General features: G+C 36.4%; 4 protein-coding genes across 4 annotated transcripts; 2 read left to right on the forward strand and 2 right to left on the reverse strand.

Moving 5' to 3' along the window:
• Positions 1 to 1,824: 1,824 nt before the first annotated feature.
• Positions 1,825 to 2,178, reverse strand: LOC108808507 (uncharacterized). The gene has a single exon (XM_018580638.1). It carries the CDS (start codon positions 2,176 to 2,178, stop codon positions 1,825 to 1,827), a length of 354 nt encoding a protein of 117 aa, XP_018436140.1.
• A 2,829-nt stretch (positions 2,179 to 5,007) lies between these two features.
• LOC108810120 (serine/threonine-protein kinase GRIK1) lies at positions 5,008 to 13,687 on the forward strand. Its single transcript, XM_018582254.2, has 12 exons — positions 5,008 to 5,097; positions 11,033 to 11,250; positions 11,388 to 11,712; positions 11,802 to 11,876; positions 12,011 to 12,055; positions 12,178 to 12,252; positions 12,320 to 12,407; positions 12,496 to 12,620; positions 12,712 to 12,807; positions 12,874 to 13,059; positions 13,167 to 13,245; positions 13,320 to 13,687. Exons 3-12 carry the CDS (start codon positions 11,476 to 11,478, stop codon positions 13,472 to 13,474), a joined length of 1,161 nt encoding a protein of 386 aa, XP_018437756.1. The 5' UTR covers positions 5,008 to 5,097; positions 11,033 to 11,250; positions 11,388 to 11,475; the 3' UTR covers positions 13,475 to 13,687.
• Positions 13,688 to 16,013: 2,326 nt separating this feature from the next.
• LOC108809057 (vegetative cell wall protein gp1) lies at positions 16,014 to 16,795 on the reverse strand. Its single transcript, XM_018581182.2, has one exon. It carries the CDS (start codon positions 16,696 to 16,698, stop codon positions 16,156 to 16,158), a length of 543 nt encoding a protein of 180 aa, XP_018436684.1. The 5' UTR covers positions 16,699 to 16,795; the 3' UTR covers positions 16,014 to 16,155.
• A 2,541-nt stretch (positions 16,796 to 19,336) lies between these two features.
• On the forward strand, positions 19,337 to 24,598 carry LOC108806396 (homeobox-leucine zipper protein REVOLUTA). Its single transcript, XM_018578498.2, has 18 exons — positions 19,337 to 20,158; positions 20,390 to 20,555; positions 20,651 to 20,724; positions 20,813 to 20,903; positions 20,995 to 21,090; positions 21,205 to 21,318; positions 21,399 to 21,482; positions 21,597 to 21,752; positions 21,829 to 21,903; positions 21,989 to 22,095; positions 22,187 to 22,361; positions 22,482 to 22,670; positions 22,744 to 22,824; positions 22,905 to 23,039; positions 23,123 to 23,451; positions 23,547 to 23,652; positions 23,972 to 24,121; positions 24,216 to 24,598. The coding sequence occupies exons 1-18, from the start codon at positions 19,926 to 19,928 to the stop codon at positions 24,375 to 24,377; spliced, it is 2,523 nt and encodes an 840-aa protein (XP_018434000.1). The 5' UTR covers positions 19,337 to 19,925; the 3' UTR covers positions 24,378 to 24,598.
• Positions 24,599 to 25,293: the final 695 nt, after the last annotated feature.

The following is a 25,293-nucleotide window of genomic DNA, read 5'->3' on the forward strand; positions in this document are numbered from 1 at the left end:
ACCATATGTGTTGTTCGATTGTGCTAGAAGTCTAATTCGATTTAAAACCTTTTTTTAGCTATTTCAATTTAAAACCTTTTTTCACCAACCTAAGAGTGCCAATCTAGGAACGACCGTCCGTATCACATATAGTCTAAACTAAATATGTATTCCATCTCCAATAATACATTAAAATGAGAAAAAAAAACGAAGAAAAATTCTCTCCAATGTATATCATTTTATGAAAAAATGAAGTCATTACAGTAAGCATAAAATTTGAAGAAATATTATTCAAGTAATTATTTTAATACCAGAATTTTATTTACAAAATAATCCTTAAAATTTCGTACAATTTTATTTCATACCTAGAATACTAAGTTGTATTTATTACTCTTAACAAAATTATTAATATTTCCATAATTATAAGTTCATATAAATCATAATATATATTATTAAAATACAAATATATATATATATATATAATATAAGTTTGGTTAAGATAAAATTATGATTCAGTAAAATTTATAATTTTTTTTTAAAAAGACAATATTGAAATTTAATAATGAGTTATAATAATATAATGTATTTAAAATATTCTATTTTGAGAAAAAATGAAAAGAATAATTGGAACAAAAACTTATTTCAGTTTTAGTTTACATTATTTTGATGGAAAAGAATATAACCATTGGAGATACCCTAACAATGCAAACCTAAACATCTAAAAGTTCGCAACTGTACTGGATTCGCAAAATAAGTGTAATGCGAAGTTCCTTTTCGGATAAATATAGGTGAGCACTCAGACACGGCACTGGCTGGCTATAGTCAAGTTAATTTATGCGTAGGCAATAATCCATTCTCTAGTCGAGGGAGATATAGTTCATCTCTAATAGGGGTTACATGCAAAATCGTTTCTTTTTGTTTGTAGAAATTTTGGTTGGATGATTCTTAGGGCAGCTGCATTGAAAAAGAAATATTAAAATATGTTGATTTTGGTGAACCGGAAAGAGCGTGCCTCTTCCCAGTGAAACGAGTTCATGACTATTTCGTGGATCCCACGACACGTGGCGACCCACGATTAGTCTGATTACTATTTTTCTTTAAAAAAAAAAAATCAAACAGAACAAAAAAATAATAAAAAAATGTTTTGTGAACCCCTCTTACGGGGTTCACTAATACAGATGACCTTAGAGCTACCATGATCGTCGCACATTCTGTGCATGTTTCGCATTGTTGCTTATAGATGTTTTCATGACCATCTCAAAAATAATAAAATTGTCCCTCGGTAATTGTAGATCGTTGTATGGATAATGTTCTGTGTACGTATGACGTCGGAAGACAATCTGCGTTTGTTAATTACATTTGATGCATGCCTATATAAATAGTCTGTTCCTCATTTATATATAGTCTTGCCTTCCGGAGATGAAAAAGATTAAAAGAGAATCTAAATGAAAAGGAAAATTCGCTTTCCTATAGTTATAATTATAGAGGAACTCAAATCTTATCTACTAGGCACAAGAGCTGAACTTATTGAAACACACAGATTATGTTATTCAAGCGTTACAAAAACTATTTCTTTAAGACGCACAAATAATTAACCTGATTTAAAAAGACGCAACTGTAAAAGGATTACATATACATCTTGTGCGCTAATATATCGTGTAGCCATATATAGTATGATCAAAAGCAAGATTTGATAACTGAAGAACGCATGCTCGGAAACTAAAAACTTCTCATTTCATAAATAATCTTGTAAAATACATAATCCACGAATTATAAAATATATAAAAAGAATTATAATTAGCACATATTGTGGACACTGAATAAAGCAAATTATGAAAAGTCTTATCAAATATGACCAACTATTTTGCAGAAAACCCTAAGGAGAAAACGATAGATGAATTTACTAGGAAACTCAACCCCAAAACAATCTTCAGGAAAATTAAGTACGGTGGTGCAACACTCCTTTGTGACTTCAATGAATCTGAAGTGCATCACTGCTTTAATACAATCGGGAACTTTTGTTACGTCGGACATACAAGGTATAGGCTTAGGAATCAATTCATTCTCTGATTGATGTTCCAGTGCCGATGATGGAGTACGTGCAAGATCACTTCTTTGCTCATATGCCTCTGTTTGTATAGATACTGATACTATGATCATTGTCAAAGCAAACATGACCGTCGCCCACGTTCTTTGCATGTTTCCACTCGTTGTTTAATATTTGGGTATATGATTTGTTTTTGTCTCCAAATTCACAATTTGTTCCTCTGTATTTATAATCGTTGTATCGCTGGTTTTGTTGGGCAGGAAATCGACACTTTTATTCGTTTATCTTTAGTACATGGATATAGTACATTTTTAATCGTTACATTTTCATTCTGATATCTTACCTTTCGGAGAGAGATTTAGATAAAAAATTCTGATATATATAGCTATTTTTTCTTTATTAGTTTCCTTTACTAGACTCAACAATACATAAATTTTATTAGGTAGGAAATTGACATTTCCATTCGTCACATTTTTAGTACTTGCATATAGAATACTTTTATTCGTTATGTTTTCATTCATATATATCACATTTCCGAGAGAGATTTTGATTAAGAACCTTTTTTATACAAATTTCCTTACTCAAAATGATTAATTTCATGTCCATCAAAAAACTAATATTACACAATTCTATTTACTCTTCCGGTGTCATGTTTGTCAAGTTTGTCGAGTTAGAGAACCTCTAATGAAGTTATCTTGTAGAATATATAAGCACTAGGTAATAATTCGCACCTTGCGCAAAATGAGATTATTAATTTCATAATTATTTAATATAAAAACAGTATGTTTATTTAATTTGGATATCGTTTTGATTTAGATTAGTTTTTTTAGTTTTTAATCTATTAAAATATAACAACAATTCTAAATCAATATTTATTCTGTTTATTCGGTTAAAATACTTGAGATTTTTAGTTTTTTCAATGATAACTAAAAATTGTTAATATTTGTTTGGTTTCATGTTATAATTTCTAAATGCATGGAAAATCAAATAAATTTAGATAATAATTGGAAAAAAAGAAAATTATTAAGACAAATCATTTTATTACAATTTGGTGAATGGTGAATGGAAATATTAAAAATGAATATTTCAGATTTCAAGACTTGTCGTAAATATCTAGTTATATAGCTGCTCACGTCAATGTGCACATGTATGTAGGGCTGGATAAAATATCCGTAAATTTTGATTTTATTCGTTATTTTTTTTATTCGAACAAAAAATCTAGATATCCTTAACTCTACGAAGGAAAGCAAATACTAATATGCAATATCCGTAAAATGAAGCAAATCACAAATACTAATATTTTTAAAAATGGATATTCGATCTAATCCATTATATGCTTATATATACATATATGTAATGAATTATATATATATATAAGTTATATAAATAATATTCTATATAAGTTTTACAATATTTTATTTACTAAATTTATTAAATTAGGTATTAGTAGTCAAAAAGTAAATAAGTTTTTTTGAAATAAAATTTTATTATTTTATATTATTATATATTTTCATTTATTTATTTTTAATTAATTTATTTTTTTTACGAATTGAAAACAGTTAAAAATCTCATTTTTTCAGATATCCAGGACACCGTATATTCGAATGGCTACCAATCAAATCAAATCAAATCAGATAATTGTTTATTCGGACGAAACGGATTGGATCATAAATACTTCCAAAATCTCGGATATCAGATTCGTATTCACTCTTACATGTATGTGTATATAAAGGTGGTTAATAAATATATAAAGAACCATAATTAACATTTAAAGACATTTTTGTTCAAAATAATACATAAAAGATAATATTTTAAGAAAATAAAATAAACCTAGAAAATAGTGAATTTTTTTTTTGTAAATTGTCTTTTCCGTAGAACCTTACATGTGATTTTAATACTGAAAAACATAAAATAATATATAGTATGAATGCATTTATATAAAATTTTGTTGAAAAGATCTCTGCACGTGACACGTCACCGTATTCGTTCTCAAACAATGTGAAACTGGTATGTGACAACATAATGTGAACATATTAAATGATAATGGTAGTCTTTTAATATATAAGAGATTTAAAAAAAAATGGAGAGAGCATCAATAAGTTATCATGCGAGAGCTTTTGATAACTTCACTAGAAATCTACATTCCACTTATCAATTATGTTATGCTTAGATTGGTAATCATTGCTTAATCGTGGAATGACAGGGAAATAGTTAATCAGTGGAAAAAAATTAATTAAGTTGCGAAATATTTAAAATTTACAGAGTGGTGGAATAAATATAAAATTATTTAAAATATTTTATATGATATTTAATTTATGCAAAATACTTTAATTCTTACTATAAATATTTAAATTATTTTCAGTACGTTTTTAATAATAATAGATTGACATCTTATAATATTATAAAATAAATTACACTCTAATTTTATTTACATCACAACTATTTATTACTAAAAAATATTACTAATTATTTAAAATTTTTATATGACATTATCATGTAATTTAATAATATGAAAGTATTGATTATGTAAATAATCAACTAAAACTCATTTTCCACTTAATACAATTTTCTTTGTATTTTTTTCAGCGAAAACAAAAATTTACGATTTTTGTATTTTTTTTGTTCTGCAGTTTTTTTATTGACAAAATATTTATAGAATCGCGTTTAAAGCGCCATTACGCTATTCGGCAAGATTGACATTCACATCCATCGTCTTATGTATTTAATTAAATTAAAATTTAATTACTCAAATAAAACTAGTTAAAATACTAGTATTATATTTTAGAATCTCATTTTGAGAACTTTACCTATAATGTTTCTCTTAGTCAATGTCTTAAGTCATTTTCATTAGAAATTATTAGAAATTTGATTTTGGCAAAATGGTATATTAATATATTATACAATTTTCTTAATTAAAAAAGTCTGTTTTGGTGTCACGCACGACGACCTTTTTTTTTATTTTTATTTTATTTTTGTTCAACTCACGCACGACGACCTCTTAAGCTTTTGTCGTCAGATTTGCTCTTCATCTGTTGCTCTTTGGTTGAAATCAAAAATCGAATTCCGAATCGGTTTGAACCTATGTGTGGAGGTTATTAACGTGATGAACAAGCTTCAAGTTTGAAAATGCCAGCAAGGATAACTCTAGCTTAATCATGGTTGAAGTAAAGCGAACTATGGTTAAGTGAAAAGGTTGCTTTATTGGTCATCAAAAGCAAAACGGCTACTTAAAGCAAACGAGTACGCCGTGGCTGCATTTGACAGTCCGGAGGAGGTCTTGGCTGCTTGTCCAACGCACCATGAGTACAACCTTGGCATCACTATGAAGCGTGCTCTTTACAGCGGCGTGACAACCTTAAAGGCGCATGAGAAGCCCTAAAGCAAGAAGTCTATATATTGGAGGCTTAAGGGTTAGAGAGAGTTGTTGATTAAGAGTGTTAGTGTTAAAGAGAGAATATCATTGTAAAGCATAAACTTGTTACACTGTATTCTCTTAGGCAAGACGAACAGAGTATACATCAAGTGCTAGTGAAGGGCATTGGTGTGGGGATACTTGTTGTCTTGTGATCTGTAAACACTACACTGAATCTAGTGGATTCCGAGTACCGACTCGGCCAGACGTAACGACCCTTGTTAACGGGCGTGAACTGGATAAAATTGTCTTGTGTGCTCCCTTCTTTGTGCTCTGTTTTCTCTCTGTTTCTCAGCTCCTCTGTTTTCTCAAACCAAACACAAACTCTCTCTTGTCAAACTGTTATTCTTGTGTTGTTACGGTTCTAAAGTCAAGGGAGTCGACACCTTAGGCTTGTCTGAATCCTAACAGACTGGTATCAGAGCCTCGGTTGCGGTGGTGGTTCAGTGAAGCTCACTGAGTCATGTCGTCAGCAAGGATAGAGGTTGAGAAGTTTGACGGTCGCGGGGACTACACGATGTGGAAAGAGAAGCTTATGGCTCACCTGGATATACTGGGCCTAAGCGTTGCTCTAAAAGAGGAGGGAGACGCTTCTGCAAAGGTTGCAGAGTCGAAAGAGAAAGATGAAGTCAAAGACAAAGAAGAACTAGAAAAGACGGACGCTTTAGAAGAAAAAAGAAGAAAGGCGAGAAGCACGATAGTGCTAAGCGTTACTGATCAAGTTTTGAGGAAAATCAAGAAGGAGAGGACTGCAGCCTCTATGCTAAACGCTCTAGACAAGCTCTACATGTCTAAAGCTTTACCAAGCAGGATCTACCTCAAACAGAAGCTCTACAGCTTCAAGATGTCTGAGAACCTGTCTATCGAAGGCAACATAGACGAGTTCTTACACATAATAGCAGATCTAGAGAACACCAGTGTTCTAGTATCTGATGAAGACCAAGCAATCCTACTGCTAATGTCGCTCCCTAAGCCATTTGATCAGCTCAGAGATACTCTTAGGTATGGGTCTGGGAGAACAACGCTTTCTCTAGACGAGGTGATAGCAGCCATCTACTCAAAAGAACTTGAGTTTGGTTCAAACAAGAAGAGTATCAAAGGACAAGCTGAGGGACTCTATGCTAAAGACAAGACAGAAGCAAGAGGTCGAGGAGAGCAGCGTGCGAAAGGAAGTAAGACTCGGTCAAGGTCCAAGTCTAAAAGCAAACGAGGATGCTGGATCTGTGGAGAAGATGGACACTTTAAAAATGTGTGTCCAAACAAGAACAAGGCAAACTCCAAAGCCAGAGATTCAGGAGGAAACAAAGGCGAAACGTCAGGAGGAAAAGGTCATTTAGCTGAAGCTAATGGTCTGTATGTTCATGAAGCTTTGTCATCTACTGACATTCACCTTGAAGACGAGTGGGTCATGGATACAGGATGCAGCTATCACATGACTCACAAGCGAAGTTGGTTCTGTCAGTTAAATGAAGACGTGGGAGGATCTGTCAGGATGGGAAATAAAACCGTAGCCAAAGTAAAGGGTGTTGGGTCCATAAAGGTCATTAACGAAGAAGGGGATGCGGTGTTACTCTCTAATGTGAGATACATACCTGATATGGATCGAAATCTACTTTCTCTGGGTACTTTTGAGAAGGAGGGTTACAGCTTTGAGTCCAAGAACGGAGTGTTGAGGATCAAGCAAGGTGACAGAATGCTGTTAACTGGAAACAGATATGATACTCTATATCTTCTTAAGTGGAGACTAGCAACTCAGGAGTCTCTTGCTGTTGTCAGAAGCGGAGATGATACTGTTCTTTGGCACCGAAGACTCGGTCATATGAGCCAAAAGAACATGAATCTGTTGGTCAGGAAAGGGCTGCTAGACAAGAAGAAGATATCAGTTCTAGGGAGCTGTGATGACTGTATCTACGGGAAAGCTAAAAGGGTTGGGTTCAACATAGCTCAACACGACACAAAGGAGAAGCTGGAATACATTCATTCTGACTTGTGGGGAGCGCCTTCAGTGCCATTGTCTCTGGGAAGGTGTCAGTACTTCATATCGTTCATCGATGACTTCACAAGGAAGGTATGGGTCTATTTTCTACATACTAAAGATGAAGCTTTCAGTAAGTTCGTAGAATGGTCTAGCCTAGTGGAGAACCTTAGTGACAAGAAGATTAAGACTCTGAGAACTGATAATGGGCTTGAGTACTGTAACAAGCAGTTCAACGAGTACTGTGAAGCTAAGGGCATTCAGAGGCATCGGACTTGTGCCTACACGCCTCAGCAAAACGGAGTTGCTGAGCGCATGAACCGTACAATCATGGAGAAAGTCCGATGCATGCTCAGTGATTCAGGACTACCTAAGAAGTTCTGGGCAGAGGCAACACATACAGCAGTGATCATCATCAACAAGACGCCATCGTCAGCACTTAACTTCGAAGCACCTGATAAGAAATGGTATGGAAAACCACCAGTCTACAGCTATCTAAGAAGGTTTGGTTGTGTAACCTTTGTTCACACTGACGATGGGAAGTTGAATCCGAGAGCCAAGAAGGGCGTGTTGTTGGGATATCCAACCGGGATCAAAGGGTACAAGGTATGGTTGATGGATGAGAAGAAGTGTGCAGTGAGCAGAAATGTGATCTTCCAAGAGAACGCTGTTTATAAAGACATTGTTCAGAAGAAAAAGGCGATTGCAGTAACAGAGGAAGATCAAGAGGGAGGTTATCTCGACCTAGACATAGAGGAGGTCAGAGATATCAACTCAGGTGGAGACATCACAAGAACGAGTGAGGAGATTTCTTCATCATCTTCTCCAGTGTCACCTCAACGAGACGGAGCAGAGACAGTGGACACTGAGACGGAAGGTGTTGATTCTCCTCCAAGCTATCATCTCATAAGAGACAGAGTAAGAAGAGAAGTGAGACCACCAAGAAGATTTGATGATGAAGATTACTATGCTGAGGCTCATTACACAACAGAAGATGGTGAAGCCGTGGAGCCGTCTGACTATCAAGAAGCGAGGAGAGACATAAACTGGAGTCAGTGGAGTCAGGCTATGGACGAGGAAATGAGGTCTCAAGACAAGAACCATACTTGGACTGTTGTGCAGAGACCCATCAATCAAAGAGTGATTGGTAATCGATGGATCTACAAATACAAGATGGGAATTCCAGGGGTGGAAGAACCTAGATTCAAGGCACGCCTAGTAGCTAAGGGGTATGCTCAGCGAGAGGGCATAGATTATCATGAGATCTTTGCGCCGGTGGTGAAACATGTATCCATAAGGATACTGCTTTCTATAGTTGCTCAAGAGAATCTGGAGCTCGAACAGTTGGATGTTAAGACAGCTTTTTTACATGGGGAGCTCAGAGAAAAGATCTACATGTCTCCACCTCAAGGTTACGAGTCTCAGTTCAAAGACAATGAGGTGTGTCTTCTCAACAAGTCGTTGTACGGCTTGAAGCAAGCCCCCAGGCAATGGAATGAAAAATTTGACAATTATATGTCAGAGATTGGGTTTGTAAGAGGAAGCTACGACAACTGTGCTTACACAAAGGTTTTACCTGATGGATCAAGAGTCTACTTGCTCCTTTATGTTGACGACATGCTTGTGGCTGCTAAGAGTATGGAAGCTATTGATGAGTTGAAGAAGGAGCTCAGTCGCAGGTTTGAAATGAAAGACTTAGGGGCAGCAAGAAAGATATTGGGAATGGAGATAAGCAGAAACCGGGTGACTGGTGAGCTGTGGTTATCTCAAGAAGGATACTTGAGCAGAGTGTTGGAGACTTACAACATGACAGAGGCTAAGCAAACAGTCACGCCTCTGGGAGCTCACTTGAAGATGAGTGCTGCAACAGAAAGTCAGGTCAGCAATAATGAAGAGTATATGAAGTCAATTCCTTACTCCAACGCCGTTGGAAGCATCATGTATGCAATGGTTGGAACTCGACCTGATTTAGCCTATGCAGTGGGCATTGTAAGTCGTTACATGAGCCAACCCATCAGAGATCATTGGCTCGGTGTGAAATGGATACTACGGTACATCAAGGGTTCTCTTGCAACAAAGCTGTGTTACAAGAAAAGTGATGATTTCAGGATAGTTGGGTACTGCGATGCCGATTATGCAGCTGATCCAGACAAAAGAAGGTCCATCTCAGGGTTAGTGTTTACTCTCGGAGGGAACACTATCAGTTGGAAGTCGGGCCTACAAAGAGTGGTGGCTCTTTCAATCACTGAATCGGAGTACATGGCCCTAACAGAAGCCGTCAAAGAAGCAGTATGGCTTAAGGGTCTGATGATGGAGTTTGGATATGATCAGGAGGCAGTAGAGATCTACTGTGATTCTCAAAGTGCCATTGCCTTGTCAAAGAACAATGTGCACCATGAAAGAACCAAACACATCGATGTGAAATGCCACTACATCCGGGATATTATCAGCAACGGAACAGTGGAGGTTTTGAAGATATCTACAGAGAAGAATCCAGCAGATATTTTCACCAAAGTCTTGGCAGTAAGCAAGTTTCAGGCAGCTTTGAACTTGCTTCGTGTCAAGCCTGAGTAGTCAGCTCAGGAAATCCGAGTCGGGGAATCAAGCAAATCTAGATTCAAGGTATTACTCTCTCAATTTGTCTCATGCGCAAGGTACTTCATCTGTGTTAATAGGTGGAGATTTGTGGAGGTTATTAACGTGATGAACAAGCTTCAAGTTTGAAAATGCCAGCAAGGATAACTCTAGCTTAATCATGGTTGAAGTAAAGCGAACTATGGTTAAGTGAAAAGGTTGCTTTATTGGTCATCAAAAGCAAAACGGCTACTTAAAGCAAACGAGTACGCCGTGGCTGCATTTGACAGTCCGGAGGAGGTCTTGGCTGCTTGTCCAACGCACCATGAGTACAACCTTGGCATCACTATGAAGCGTGCTCTTTACAGCGGCGTGACAACCTTAAAGGCGCATGAGAAGCCCTAAAGCAAGAAGTCTATATATTGGAGGCTTAAGGGTTAGAGAGAGTTGTTGATTAAGAGTGTTAGTGTTAAAGAGAGAATATCATTGTAAAGCATAAACTTGTTACACTGTATTCTCTTAGGCAAGACGAACAGAGTATACATCAAGTGCTAGTGAAGGGCATTGGTGTGGGGATACTTGTTGTCTTGTGATCTGTAAACACTACACTGAATCTAGTGGATTCCGAGTACCGACTCGGCCAGACGTAACGACCCTTGTTAACGGGCGTGAACTGGATAAAGTTGTCTTGTGTGCTCCCTTCTTTGTGCTCTGTTTTCTCTCTGTTTCTCAGCTCCTCTGTTTTCTCAAACCAAACACAAACTCTCTCTTGTCAAACTGTTATTCTTGTGTTGTTACGGTTCTAAAGTCAAGGGAGTCGACACCTTAGGCTTGTCTGAATCCTAACACTATGATTTTCAGTCTTCCCCCCTCCTCACTGTTTAATTGATTCTGTGATATATATTCTTAACAGTTGCGGTTGACTTGTGAAGAAAATGTTTAGTTTCGATTGATGTGTTTTGTCGAAAACTTTAATTCCTTTTCGCGCGGAAACTTCCGTTCTTATTTGAGCTTTAGTGAATTTTCACTGTCTCTTTTAACGCAGAGATGCAAAATGACTTTTATCGGTGATGCAAAATATTTCAAGAAAATTGAGATTGAGCTGGAGATCAGTCAATACATACTCACTATCAAAGGTGGATCGAAATGCTGCGTTTCAGTACTAGTGGATTCGATAGTTGTATTCATCTAGCTGAGTTGCATCCTTTGGAATAACGAAAGCTTCTCGGGCTTTGTATGCCCCCCCTCTCAAATACCCGTTGTGTAAGATTTAAATCATTTGTGAGTTTTGATTCGTATTTAGTTTTTGAGATAACAATGGTTTAATATGAATGAATCACCAATATTATGTCAGTTTCTTCTTTAAAAATAATTAATATGGATTTAATGTTTGCCTGCAGGTTTTGTAATTGTTAGCGTGAGCAATAATAGTGATCTTTTCGCGAGTAAGATATAACGTTTAGTGATAGTGTTTCATTTGCCGAATTCATGGGTTGCTTTGGTTGCTCTGAGAGATCAAGAGAATCACCACAGCCATACGATGATGATAATGATGATACATATACCGACGGTGGTGATGTAACGAGCAATGTGGGAGAAGGAGAGGAAGCGGAGCAGCAGAGCCGTTCTAAACTATCTGAAGAGATTTTGAAGTACAAACTACAAAATGGACTGATCTGCAGGCAGTTTCCTGTGAAGGAAACCAATAAACTTATACGTGGAGAGGTTTCTTCTTGTGCTTTTTGCCAAATGAAACTCAAATCCTAGTGCTTTTGATATCGTGTGCTGAATTTTTTTTTATTTGTTTCTTACAGGATGAAGATGGAAACAAGACGGTTAATGAGTTTGTTCGTCAGCGTAAGATTGGATCTGGTAGCTACGGGAAAGTGGTAAGTGTGACAAAGCTATATGGTCCTGGTCCTATGGCATAAATAAAAGATTGTTTCGCACTACGTAGAAGCAAATAATAAAAACGAGGAATTGATTGTGGAATCTGTAACGCTGTTGCTTGTACGTGTAACAGGTTCTGTATAAGAGTACTGTCGATGGAAAGGACTATGCTATTAAGGTACCACTGATAAGCTTTGCTCGTCTTCTCTGACACTGTTCACTGGAGATTGTATAACCATATCACAAACTATGTGAATCTTTATGGACATGTGGTGATTGTTCTATATTTGGGATTTTCAGGCTTTTCACAAGTCGCATTTGTTAAGGCAACGAGTTGCACCTTCAGAAACTGCTATGGGGGATGTTCTTCGAGAGGTATCTATCATGTTTTTCTTCTTTTTTTTTCTGAACAACATTCAACGCTTTAATCTCATCGTTGTAGGTTATGATTATGAAAATCCTGGAGCATCCTAATATAGTTAATCTCATTGAGGTCATTGACGACCCTGAGACCGATGATTTTTACATGGGTAATTGTTTTTTTTTTTTTTTTGTTGGTTACTTCAGTTATTTATCTTTATAAGATTTTCAGTCATGTTTGTTTTGTTTCGTTTCTAGTTCTCGAATATGTTGATGGAAAATGGGCCTATGATGGGTTTGGACCACCTGGTTCCCTTGGAGAAAGTACTGCTCGAAAGTACTTGCGGGATGTAGTTGCTGGCCTCATCTACCTTCATGCTCATGTAAGATCTGCACTCTCTAAATGCTCAGCTTTTGTTTATCTGTTAAAAAACTAATGATTTTATCTCCTTGTCGATTTCATTTTTTCTACAGAATGTAATTCATGGAGACATCAAACCAGACAATTTGCTAGTTACTAGTACCGGAACAGTGAAGATAGGAGATTTCAGTGTCAGCCAATTGTTCAAGGTACTGAAAAATCCCCATCTTCTTTGAATGTGTAATGGTGACCTGATCAAACATGATAATATGCAGGATGATGATGATGATCAACTCCATAGATCTCCTGGGACACCTGTCTTCACTGCCCCAGAATGTTGTTTAAGTGTACCGTATAGGGGCAGAGCTGCAGACACGTGGGCATTGGGAATCACCTTGTATTTGATGATATTAGGACATTACCCGTTTCTGGGTGAGACGCTCCAAGATACTTATGACAAGGTTCCTGCTCTCTCTCTCTGCTGCTTTTGTTTTTCAGACATTTCTCTATGTTTGAATAATGCAAATTAAGGCACCTGTATTATCTTGTTTTCTTACTAATATTGAAGATTGTTGACGACCCGTTGATAATCCCGGACGGAATGAATCCTTATCTCAAGGACTTGATAGAAGGTCTACTTTGCAAAGGTGAGTTGAGTTCTTAGTTAAAATCATCATGATATGGGCTTTTGTGTATAAAAAGATGTTAAATCGGTGGGCAGACCCGAAGGAGAGGATGACGTTGAAAGCTGTGGCGGAGCATCCATGGGTCATTGGAGAAGATGGGGACACTCCAGAATATTTGTGTTGGTGCAAACGCAGAGCTGAAGAAGCATCTAATGGGATTGAAACCGTAGCTGAAATGGTGGACTCTTAACCACTAATTAGGACCGGTTTAGCTGAGCAACTTATACTTGTCTATTTAATCCCCTTTGGCGGCTAAAAGAGTGCGTTTATGTTGTAAAATGAATTCGTTTGAGTTGTATTTTTTTTTCTCAGTCTGTAAAAAAAAACTTATTTCGGTAATGAGTGTACTGGATATTACGAATTTTTTTAATACCAGATGCTTATATAAATGTCACTTTGGAATGTGAATTGTAACGAAAACAAGTGCAAAAGTTTGTTCAGTGAATTATTATGGAAATATATGCAAAAATGCTCTAGTATAAAAAAGTGTCTATTTATGAGAAGAAATTGTATAAACGCGACTTCTTTATATATAAAATACTGTTTTAATCCCTCCTGTGAAGCCACATGGGATGACAGCTCAGAAATTCGCAGTCCCACAGCTTGACACGTCACTTTTAATGAAACGCTGCGAATTGGGTAATTGAGGTGGGTTTTGGGCTTTGTCGTTCGTTAGTTTTTCGTGGCCCATGCCCCAACCCTAATCATTCTCTTCGTTTCACATCTCTTCCTCTTCGATTCCTCTGAGCGATGATGCGGCGGTGGAGACGATTAAGATTCGTAACGGTGAGTTTACCTCTTTAATTCCTCATATCAACTTTGTTCCTAACTGGCTAACTTTCTATATGTTTTGCTCTGTCGTAGATATCATCGGTGAAATCACCTCGGTGAAGAACTGGGTTGATATGCTATGGTGGATGTAAATGTAAGTCTGTTCTTAGGCTCTTGATAATCGTGACGCTAAATAATTCCGGCGATATTCTCTATGTTTCTTCATTCTGATATTTTTAACCTCTGTTCCAGGGTTGTACACTCTGTTTTGTTTATGGGAGATGTTTTCTAATTCACCTTTTTCTGGTTTTCACTCCTTTTGTTTATGTATTGCAGAGCATCTTAAGCTGTTTTGATGTGACTCAGAGAAATCTGACTTTAAAGCTGTCAGACTCTCCTCAATCATCGAAGTGCGTCTCTATCGTTGAATTGCGTCTTATCAGATTCTGGGAGGCTCTCCCTCTCTCTTTTATCATCTCTCTACCAGGTAATATGATTGAACTGGTCCATTATAATCGGTTTCTGTTTTAAGTTTGTCTTTGAATTTTGAATATTTTTGTGTTGTTATTCTATGTTATCAGAAAAGACAGAACTCTGAGCAAGTAGTTGTTGTTCTTCTTCTTCTTTGATGTAGTTGAACACAGTTTTGTATTTTTGAAATGGCTTTTACGGCGAATATCATAAATACAACTTGCAATGAGTATTCACGAATTAGCTGCCACCTTGGATCATCTTATGTTGTTGTTCTTATGCTCTGTCTTTGAAAGACTCTTCTGGTGAAAATAATATATTAATATGACTGTCCACTGAAAAGAATTTATCCGTTGGTTATAGCAGATTTGTTAATTACTTTCTACTCTTATTTGCTTATGGCTAACAGGTGGTGGATATGATGCACAGTCTGAACAAACTTCAGGAAAGTTGTATTTAAGAAAACTCTGAAGCTAAATGCGAAGAGGAAAAACTAATTGTGGCCAAAATCAGCATTGACTAAGTTTTGTGACACACAACTCCTAGGATTATATTGTAATCAAGTAGCATCTATTTTGTGACTATGAAATCACTCAGTTGTTATATGTGGTTTTAGCGTAGAAAGATATGAAAGAAACAAACGTAACAGCAACTAAGAATTAGTTTCACGTACAATCAAAATTGGCAACTAAGAATTATTCTTTACATCTTCAATATGACTAAACCTCTACAACTATTTCAGATTATAAATATTAAAAAAAAACAATTCACCCTTACAATGAAGACACACTCGAACTTTACATTCACATTCTATGTATCGGTCAATCAGAATTTAATTTCCGTCTAAGACACATTCCGTACTAATAAAATGGTTAACTGATCTTCTGTCCCTTTGTACAACCATACGGTTTACAAATTTCAAAAGAAAATATAAAGTTGTCTATTTTTATAAATGCATAATAAATACATAATGTACTTTAGTGGTTTGATAAACATACACATAGGATTTCTTGAAAAAAAAATATTTATATCAAAAAACAAACCTGTAAAATTAACACAAATACATAAATCCCGCCCGTAGGGCGACCGGCCCTAGTTTAGTATAAACTAATCATTTTCAATAGTAAAACGCATTGTCACTTTACTATTTAATACTCCCTCTGTTTCATAATAAGTGTCACTCTGACTTCATTTTCTTGTTACACAAAGAGTGTCACTTTACAATTCCAATATAAATTATACTAATTTTCAGCTGAAAATTAATTGCAAACTGCATTGATTTTATAAATAATTTTATTTATCTAAAATACTATTGGTCAAAGAGGTATAAATAATTACAACTTACATATATTTCAATTTCTTAATCTGTGTGAAAAATGTCACAACGACACTTTTTAAGAAACGGAGGGAGTAGACATCTGTAACATAAATGTAGAAGTTATCACTAATGATGAATTAACTAACTTTTAAATTGTTGTAACCCAGAATCAACTTCAAAGGATGGATTATAGCATACGACGTACTTCTTCAACGATAGTATATCAATAAATGATTTGAATTCGAAAGTGACAAGAAAAAAAAAAATTAAATCAAGCCAAGCCAAGCCTCGCTGGATCTTTCTCACACAGATTAAAGAATATCTCTGGCGGCGTAACCGTAGCGAGATCTGCGAATATTATCCTGCCGTTTCTTGTACACAAACCCTGCTAATCCAACCACACACACCGCCGCTATCGTCCCAAACGCCACCCCCGCCTTCGTCCCGCCGCTCATTCCACCACCTCCTCCGGATGATTTCTTCTCTTCCACTCCAGTAATGTCGCTGTGGTTTATTACATCGCTAGGTTCGGTAGACGGAGACGGAGAGGGAGTGGTTGAGTGATCATCTGGCATCGGCGGGGAGGTTGAAGGAGAGTCCGACGGAGAATGAGATGGAGAGTGTTCGGGCTCCGGTGGAGAAGAGTAGTGGATCGGAGATTCCGCCGGTGAAGGCGAGTTAACAGACGGAGGAGATCCAAGTTCCGGAGCAGGTGCGCGGATCGGAGGCGAATCTACAGCGTCGCCGGGTAGATCCGGTGCTGGAGCAGGTGAGGATTTAGTCGAAATCTCGCCGGAGACGAGCACAAGCATTAGCAGAGCCGCCGCAATGATGGTGGTTCCTCCGAGCTTCATTTTCGAAATTTCAAGTTTGTTTCTCTGCAGATCTCGATAGGGTTTAGTAGAGAGGCGAGAGAGATCTAGAGAGATGATAATAAACTGAAAAGTTAGTTTCGAGGTGAGAAGAGAAATGATACGATCGCTAGATTTGCGGCTACGAAAAGCGTACGACTAACGGGATCGTGCCACGTGTGTAGACAGAGAACGCAGGGAAGCACTGGATCTAGTCGTGGTGGTTTTTCGTTCAAGTTACAGCTAATGCGGTTGCGCCACGTAGGAGATGTATAGTAACATAGAACGAAGCGAAACACTGGATGCCGTCATGGTAGTTAGTTTTCCACTTAGATTAGAAAATACGGTGGTGGGCTCATGTGAACCGTGCGAGACCTGATGCGTGAAATCTGCACGTGGGTTTCACGTGAATAGCTGACCCTCACGTTATCGTGGTTGAGTTTGTATTAAAATTGCTGACCCTCACGTTATCGTTGTTGAGTTTGTATTAAAAATTTAAAATTGATACTACTAATATAATTGTTTTTTTTTTTTCGCACTAAACCATTCATTGATTACTAACCATAGAGTTAACCGTGGAAAGATACAAGTTGAAATAATTAAGCTGGTAGGAGACAGACTTCCTCCGACAACAATTGCCGGCAACACTATCCGGAGACGCAAACAATATAATTGGTTTCTAAAAGGGAAATCGGCCAAAAAAACACGAAATTTACAGGAATTGCCAAAACAAACCTGGACATATTGGTTGGCCAATAAAATCCTGAACTTTCACTGACTTTTTCAGTTTATTAAGAACGTTACGATTGACTTACCAGATTAGCATACGTTAAAAATGTGCTTCCATTGAGGATCGAACCCGTGCACTGGTGTTTAGTGGAACAAGTTTTTGCCACTGAGCTAGTGGACTTTACAATAGATTGACGAACAAAGTTCTTTATATTGGCTTCGAAAAACAAAATTTTTTTATTTAAGAAAATAAAAATCTTAAAAAGTTTTCAATTTTTTTTAAAAAAGAATTCAAAATCTAGCTTTAAAATAGATATATTTTTTAAAAAATCGATTTTTTTTTAAATGAAAATTTGGGAAGATTTAAATCGATTTTTTTTAAAAAAACATTGAAAACTTTGGAAGACTTTTATTTTTTTTTAGGAAATCAATTTTTTTTTAAAAATGAAAATTTGGAAGATTTAAATAGATTTTTTTTTAAAAAAATTGAAAATTGTGGAAGATTTTTATTTTTTAATAAAAAAAATAATTATTATTTTTTAAAAAAATAAAAATCTTCCAAAGTTTTCAATTTTTTAATTTTTTTTTTTCAAAATCTAGCTTAAAAATCAATTTTTTTAAAAAAAAATCGAAATTTAAAGAAAAAATAAAGATTTTGGAAGATTTAAATAGAAATTTTTTAAAATCGAAATCCTTTTAATTAAATAAGACGATTTTTTCTTAAACAAAACATGCAGATCTTTTAATCAATAAAGAAAAATAAGTAGAGTAGTATTCCAAAAAGTCCACCAGCCCAGTGGCAAAAACCTCTTCCTACAACCCCGAGTGCATGGGTTCGAGCCCAACCAAAAACAATTTTAATTAAACTAAACGACGTCGTTTTGAGGTTTTGTCTTAACAAAGATTTACATGAAACGACGTCATTTCGTTAAACGACAATAATTAACGGTGAGTTAACACTGTCATAACTCTCTGTTAACGGTGTGCTAATCTGGTCAGTCAATAGTAATTTTCTTAATAAACTGAAAAAGTCAAAGAAAGTTCAGTATTTTATTGGCCAGGCTCGAGTATAGGTTTGTTTTGGCAATTCCTACAAAGTTCATGATTTTTCTGGCTGATTTCCCGTTTCTAAAATAGCATTTATCACGGGAAAATAAATAATTGTTGCTAGTTTATATCAATGGCTATATATTGAAAGGAAAAGATGTGATTACATAGCTTGTACATTCCATCTTCAGGGAGGGATATTGGATCGTAACACATTATATATTGGTTAAACATGGTTTATACCGGTTAAGAGCTTTGTATATATAGATGAAATGTCAGTTACATTATAACAGAATCATAATGAATATTATTTTTTTCATCTTCATCTCTCTCTCTCCCGCTTGAGCTCGATCTCTCTGCATCTAATAAAGGAAAGAACTATAGGCAAGCAGTTTCAAACATGGCGGAGAAGGTATTTGGTTTTTATCGCATCTCCAGAGAGGTTTACAACACATTGGAGACACGTGTTTTATTGCGCATCCAAGTCTCGAGCTTTGGGCCTTTTTTGGGTTTTAAAATTTATATGTATTGTAAAAGTTTGTATCTGTTGTAACTTTCGCTCTTTAGAACCCATCAAATGCAAAAAAAAAGAAAAAAACAAAGGCTGAAAAACGACAATGGTTACGAAAAGTTGGATAAAGAGTCGTTGGGTCATATCAGTTGACATAAATAAATGACATAGAGAGGGTAAAGTGGGGCCAGTAGGTGGATCCCTACGTTGTCATCTCAACCAAAAAGGTAGGGACACCACCGTAAATGCCCGCCGTATTATTAACTTTAAATTTAAATTAATTATTTAATCTAAAAAATATATTTCTCTTTTTACTTATGGCACAGTTTGTCGGAATGCGTGCAAACTCCTTTCCCTGTCTCTTACTGTTCGATGTTCGGACCAGACTAGCCACTAGCTTTCTCTCTCTAATTTCTCTGAGAGAACAGTAGGTTTTGATTCTGCTTTGACTGATAAACTTTTGAGTCTAGTTTGCTCTTCCATCCTTTTGTGTGTTTCTTTAGGCTTGGACTCTCCTAGTGGTGTAGTGTAACTCACAATGATTCAACTTGGGTTTCTTCTTCTCTTGTGAAAGTGTTTTTTGTGTGATTGTGTTATTTTCTTGAAAGAAGCGAAGCTGTAAATTTTCCTATTTAGCTTTTTTTTACTCTTTTTTTTTTCTTTGGTCTCTGCTTCTTGTTCAAACTTTGTGTTCCACTTGTCTGTGGACTTTCACTAGAAGACACGACCTAAGAATCTTCTTTGTCTGAGAAAACAAAAAGAAACAAGCACTTCCGCTTGCGTTACGCTTAAGAAACGACAGGATTTTCCGAAGAAGTTAAAGATAAAGAAAAGAAGAAGCCAAAAGGAAAGTGAGAGAGAGAGATAGAAGCTCGCATCCCAGTAAGAAAGTACAAAAAAACCGTCGGAAATTAGAAGATTGTTATATATTTTTATTAAAAAAATGGCGATGGCAGTGGCGAATCACAATGAGAGTGGTGGTGACAATATAAATCGGCATTTGGATAGCAGCGGGAAGTATGTAAGGTACACGGCGGAGCAAGTGGAGGCACTGGAGCGTGTTTACTCGGAATGTCCTAAACCCACCTCTCTCCGCCGTCAACAGCTCATCAGTGAATGCCCCATTTTGGCCCATATTGAACCCAAGCAGATCAAAGTCTGGTTTCAAAACCGAAGGTAAATTAATTAATTACCAAAAAGAAAAATTTTAAATTCAAGTTGGGTTGGATTTTTTCTCTTTTTTGTCTTTTTAGTTCTGTTGGATTTCGATTGCATGTATTAGTGAGTTAGAATTTTTTGATGATTCCTTTGTTGATTTGTAGGATTCTCTTCATCACTAGTTACTGTTGACTTACTCTTGCCTTTAATGTAGTATTTGTGTAGTGATTGTTTTTTTGTACGTTTCAGGTGTAGAGATAAACAGAGGAAAGAGGCTTCGAGGCTGCAGAGCGTAAACCAGAAGCTTTCAGCTATGAATAAGCTGCTGATGGAGGAGAATGATAGGCTTCAAAAACAGGTTTCTCATCTTGTCACTGAAAACGGATATATGAAGCAGCAGCTGACAACAACAGTGGTATGTACTACCAAATGGAAAAAAAAAATAGAACAAAAGTAATCTTTGTTTCGTTCTGATGTTATTTTTGGTGATTTGTGAATTTTTTTTTTCAGGGGGCTGATGCCAGCTGCGACTCGGTGGATCCAACTCCTCATCATTCCCTTAGAGATGCAAATAGTCCTGCAGGGTAAATTAAAAGATGAGCTTGATAACTAGCTTCGTTTCTGATCTTTTTTTTTTAATGTATAACCAACTTATTGTTTATTTTTTGGCAGATTGCTCGCGATCGCAGAGGAGACCTTGGCAGAGTTCCTTTCTAAGGCTACAGGAACTGCTGTTGACTGGGTCCAGATGCCTGGGATGAAGGTAAATTTAAATTGTTACTTAATGGTGTGATATGTGTATATTGGAGTTAGGAGGTGACTGAATCATATTTTTATATTTTTTGTGTGTTCAGCCTGGTCCGGATTCGGTTGGCATTTTTGCCATTTCACAAAAATGCAATGGCGTGGCAGCTCGAGCCTGTGGTCTTGTCAGTTTAGAACCTATGAAGGTGTTAAGGAGTTTTTTTATGTTCCCTCACTTTAATGCAGGCTCAAAAAATTGTAGTTTCCAATCTTCTTTTTTTATTTATTTATTTAGTTCGATGTATACTTTTTAATTGCAGATTGTTGAGATACTCAAAGATCGACCATCTTGGTTCCGCGACTGCCGGAGCCTTGAAGTTTTCACAATGTTCCCTGCTGGTAATGGTGGAACGATCGAGCTCATATATATGCAGGTGAAAATCTTGTCTTCCTTTTCATTTAGTATTCCTGTTTTTTTCTTTTTCTTTTAAAGAAAAATTACAAATTTTATCAGACATATGCACCGACGACTCTGGCTCCTGCACGTGACTTCTGGACCCTGAGATACACTACAAGCCTTGACAACGGCAGTTTTGTGGTATACTCATCTCACAAACTCCTCATGAGAATATATATATATATATCTATCTGAATGTTTTGGATGATAGTGAAATGATATTTTTGTTTCTCTGTGTGTATTTTGTTTAATAAGGTTTGCGAGAGGTCTCTCTCTGGTTCAGGAGCTGGTCCTAATGCTAATTCCTCTGCTCAGTTTGTGAGAGCAGAGATGCTTCCTAGTGGCTATTTGATAAGGCCTTGTGATGGTGGCGGTTCCATAATTCACATCGTCGATCATATTAATCTCGAGGTACGGAAGATGGTAGCTAAAATAATCATTAATCTTTCTATGTTAAAGAATGGATTCTAATTCATTGTTCTTGCAGGGTTGGAGTGTACCAGACGTGCTGCGACCCCTCTATGAATCTTCCAAAGTAGTTGCACAGAGAATGACAATTGCTGTAAGTAAAATATGACTCAGAGCCTCTTAAAGAGTTTTCTTGTTCTCTAAATTTTTATTATTGGTTTTTGTTTGGTGTTTTTTAGGCGTTGAGACATATCAAACAAGTAGCTCATGAGAGAAATGGAGAAGTGGTATACGGGTTAGGTAGACAGCCAGCGATTTTGAGAACTTTTAGCCAAAGATTAAGCAGGTTTTTTGGATTTTTACAAGCATTTACCATTTTGTTTTCTTTTTCTTTAGCTCATTTGATTTGAATTTGTTTTATGTTTTTTCACTTACAGAGGATTTAATGATGCGGTGAATGGGTTTAATGACGATGGGTGGTCCATAGCGCATTGTAATGGAGCAGAAGACATAACTGTTGCTGTGAACTCTACGAAGCACTTGAATAGGTTCTCTGATTCACTCTCTTTTCTAGGAGGTGTGCTCTGTGCCAAGGCTTCAATGCTTCTTCAAGTAAGTTCTTGTACTGTTTTTTTTTCTCAAAAAACATCTCTGTTGCAGCTTTGGGAATTTTTTTTTTCTGAATACTTTTTACTTTGTTCTTTGTCTGTTTTGGTGTACAACATTACATAGAATGTCTCTCCTGCGGTTCTCATTCGATTTCTAAGGGAGCATCGGTCTGAGTGGGCTGATTTTAATGTTGATGCATACTCTGCCGCCACGCTGAAAGCTGGTGCCTTTGCTTATTCGGGAATAAGGTCTACAGCGTTCACCGGTAGCCAAATTATAATGCCATTAGGGAATACAATCGAAAAGGAAGAGGTGGGCTCTCTCTTTTGCATTGACATGATGATATCTATATCAGTATCATCTTATTTTGGTTTCTATGCTTCAGATGCTAGAAGTTGTTAGATTAGAAGGGCATTCTCTTGTCCAAGAATACACATCTTTGTCTAGGGATGTACATCTTCTACAGGTATTCTTCAAAAAACCATATGTTTTTAAGTTTTAGAAACACACAATTAGTAGCTAAAATGACTTAATGATGCATGGTAGATTTGTACTGGGGTTGATGAGGATGCTGTTGGAGCTTGTTCAGAGCTAATATTTGCTCCAATCAATGAGATGTTTCCTGATGATGCTCCCCTTGTTCCTTCTGGTTTCCGAGTCATACCTTTAGATTCTAAAACGGTATTACTGCTGGTTTGTTGATGTTCATAATAATGGTTTTATTTTCTCTTAAAAGACATTTTTTCCGCATTGATGATATACAGGGAGATGCTCAGGACTTGCTTACTGCTAACCACCGGACGTTAGACTCAACTTCAAGCCAATATGTGGGTTCAACAACATCAGAGACTGGTTCTAACCCGAGCACACGGTGCATACTCACGATTGCTTTTCAGTTCCCCTTTGAGAATAACTTGCAAGAGAATGTTGCCAACATGGCTTGCCAGTATTTGCGGAGCGTGATTTCATCCGTTCAACGGGTTGCGGTGGCGCTCTCACCGTCTTCTGGGTTAAACCCGGTTCCTGGTTCCAAGTTGCCTCCGGGGTCCCCTGAAGCTGTTACTCTTGCTATATGGATAAGCCAAAGTTACAGGTGAGTTTCTTCTTTTGTTTAATAGGCTTTATGACTTTTAAAAAGATTGTTATGTTCCTTCTTCTTACTTGGGGCTTTGTTAACGCTAAACACAGACAACAGTTTGGCTCTGATTTGCTGAGGACAGACTCACTTGGTGGCGATTCGTTATTAAGACAACTATGGGATCACCAAGATGCTATATTGTGTTGCTCTTTGAAGGTAATTAATTTTTAATACCAATTTGGCTGTAGAGTATCGGTTTAGGGTCCTAGGGCCGGTCCTGAACATAGCTAAGTGAAAACATTGGTCTATAGCCCCAAAATTTATGAAAACATTACATAGACATACATCCCCAAATTTGTAAAGAATAAATTTTATTAAAACTTTTCACCACATCGCATACAGCCCCAAAAATCTAAGGACCGGTGTTGGTTTAGACATTTTGGCGCCAATTCAGTTTGGTTTAACTATCAATACCTATATGAACTGATGTTTTAGACATAAAAAAGTCTAAACTCTGGGTTCAATGGCATTGCAGCCACAGCCAGTGTTCATGTTTGCGAACCAGGCAGGTCTAGACATGTTAGAGACAACGCTCGTTGCGATACAAGACATCACATTGGAGAAGATCTTTGACGAGTCAGGTCGTAAAGCCCTCTGCCCAGATTTTGCCAAGCTAATGCAACAGGTAAAAAGAATACCGAAATCTAGTTGTTTGTTTGTTTGTTATTGGCCTGATATAAAAAACATGTCTGTGTGTGGGTTTATTATCACTGTTGCAGGGATTTGCTTGCTTACCATCTGGAATGTGTGTGTCGACAATGGGGAGACATGTTTCGTACGAGCAAGCTGTTGCATGGAAAGTGTTCGCTAACTGTGAAGGCAATAACAACAATGGTATTCATTGTCTTGCTTTCTTGTTTGCGAACTGGTCGTTCCTCTGATCTCTGAACCTCTTGTAGTCTCTAACGGGGGTATCCTTTACTCATTTTTGGTTGATCTAGGTGCTTTTGTGTCTTTGTTTTGTAATTTATTTGTTCTTATTTAGTAGCTTTCGTAAGTATTTTCCACCTTGCACTTCTCACATCTATTAGAGAGTACATAGTGTAATTAAACATCATGTTGTTCCTCTAACTTAAACAAAGTAGCTTATAATTTAGAAGTATACTATATATCCTCTAGGTTATATACTAGTATGTATTATGATAGTATATGTTTTGAACCATTAGAGCATCTCCATATTCTACTCCATTTATAGAGTAAAAGAAGTGAGAAATAGAGCAATGAACAAAAAATAAAAGCATTTGAATCTTATACGGTTTTAATATTTTGTGTCACAATAGTAGACTATTTTTATATATTTTGATAACTTGGTGAAATTCAAAGAAACAAAATAATAATAAAAATTTTAACATTCTAAAATTTGTGCATCATTTTTTATTTCTTATTTTAACGGCATGTGCAAAAGTGAATTAATTCATTTTAAATATATTACTCATAAAATTATGTAACATACGGCACTGCATATATACACTTTATATAGAGCCTGCAACTAATAACATTTAAAAATATAAATTTCCGTATTTTGATAATTAGATGTCACCTGGAAGAATTAATTTAAAATGTCACGTAAGGGAAAAAATTGATATAGGCAGGTGAAATCGTCCAACACGTTTTATGGGTGTGCTTTTCTTGCCACATGGTCCCTTGTCGAGTCTGAGACATGCGATTGTAGACAGCTAGATGTTGTGACACTGGATTATTCATCACTAGCCATGAAAGCAGAAATATATGAGGAAATTTTATGTTTCGAAAAAAAATTAAATTTTCTAATCTCTCTTAGGGATTACGAATTCGTTA

The sequence above is a fragment of the Raphanus sativus genome, chromosome 6, assembly GCF_000801105.2.
Source record: "Raphanus sativus cultivar WK10039 chromosome 6, ASM80110v3, whole genome shotgun sequence".
Taxonomy (NCBI): domain Eukaryota; kingdom Viridiplantae; phylum Streptophyta; class Magnoliopsida; order Brassicales; family Brassicaceae; genus Raphanus; species Raphanus sativus.

Coding starts and splice junctions, on each gene's coding strand:
- LOC108808507 (XM_018580638.1), bottom strand. CDS start 2,178: ATGCAAAGAACGTGGGCGACGGTCATGTTTGCTTTGACAATGATCATA.
- LOC108810120 (XM_018582254.2), top strand. CDS start 11,476: ATGGGTTGCTTTGGTTGCTCTGAGAGATCAAGAGAATCACCACAGCCA. Junction 12,253..12,319: donor TGGGGGATGTTCTTCGAGAG/GTATCTATCATG, acceptor TCATCGTTGTAG/GTTATGATTATGAAAATCCT. Junction 13,060..13,166: donor TCCAAGATACTTATGACAAG/GTTCCTGCTCTC, acceptor CTAATATTGAAG/ATTGTTGACGACCCGTTGAT.
- LOC108809057 (XM_018581182.2), bottom strand. CDS start 16,698: ATGAAGCTCGGAGGAACCACCATCATTGCGGCGGCTCTGCTAATGCTT.
- LOC108806396 (XM_018578498.2), top strand. CDS start 19,926: ATGGCGATGGCAGTGGCGAATCACAATGAGAGTGGTGGTGACAATATA. Junction 21,091..21,204: donor TCAGTTTAGAACCTATGAAG/GTGTTAAGGAGT, acceptor TTTTAATTGCAG/ATTGTTGAGATACTCAAAGA. Junction 23,040..23,122: donor TACCTTTAGATTCTAAAACG/GTATTACTGCTG, acceptor GATGATATACAG/GGAGATGCTCAGGACTTGCT.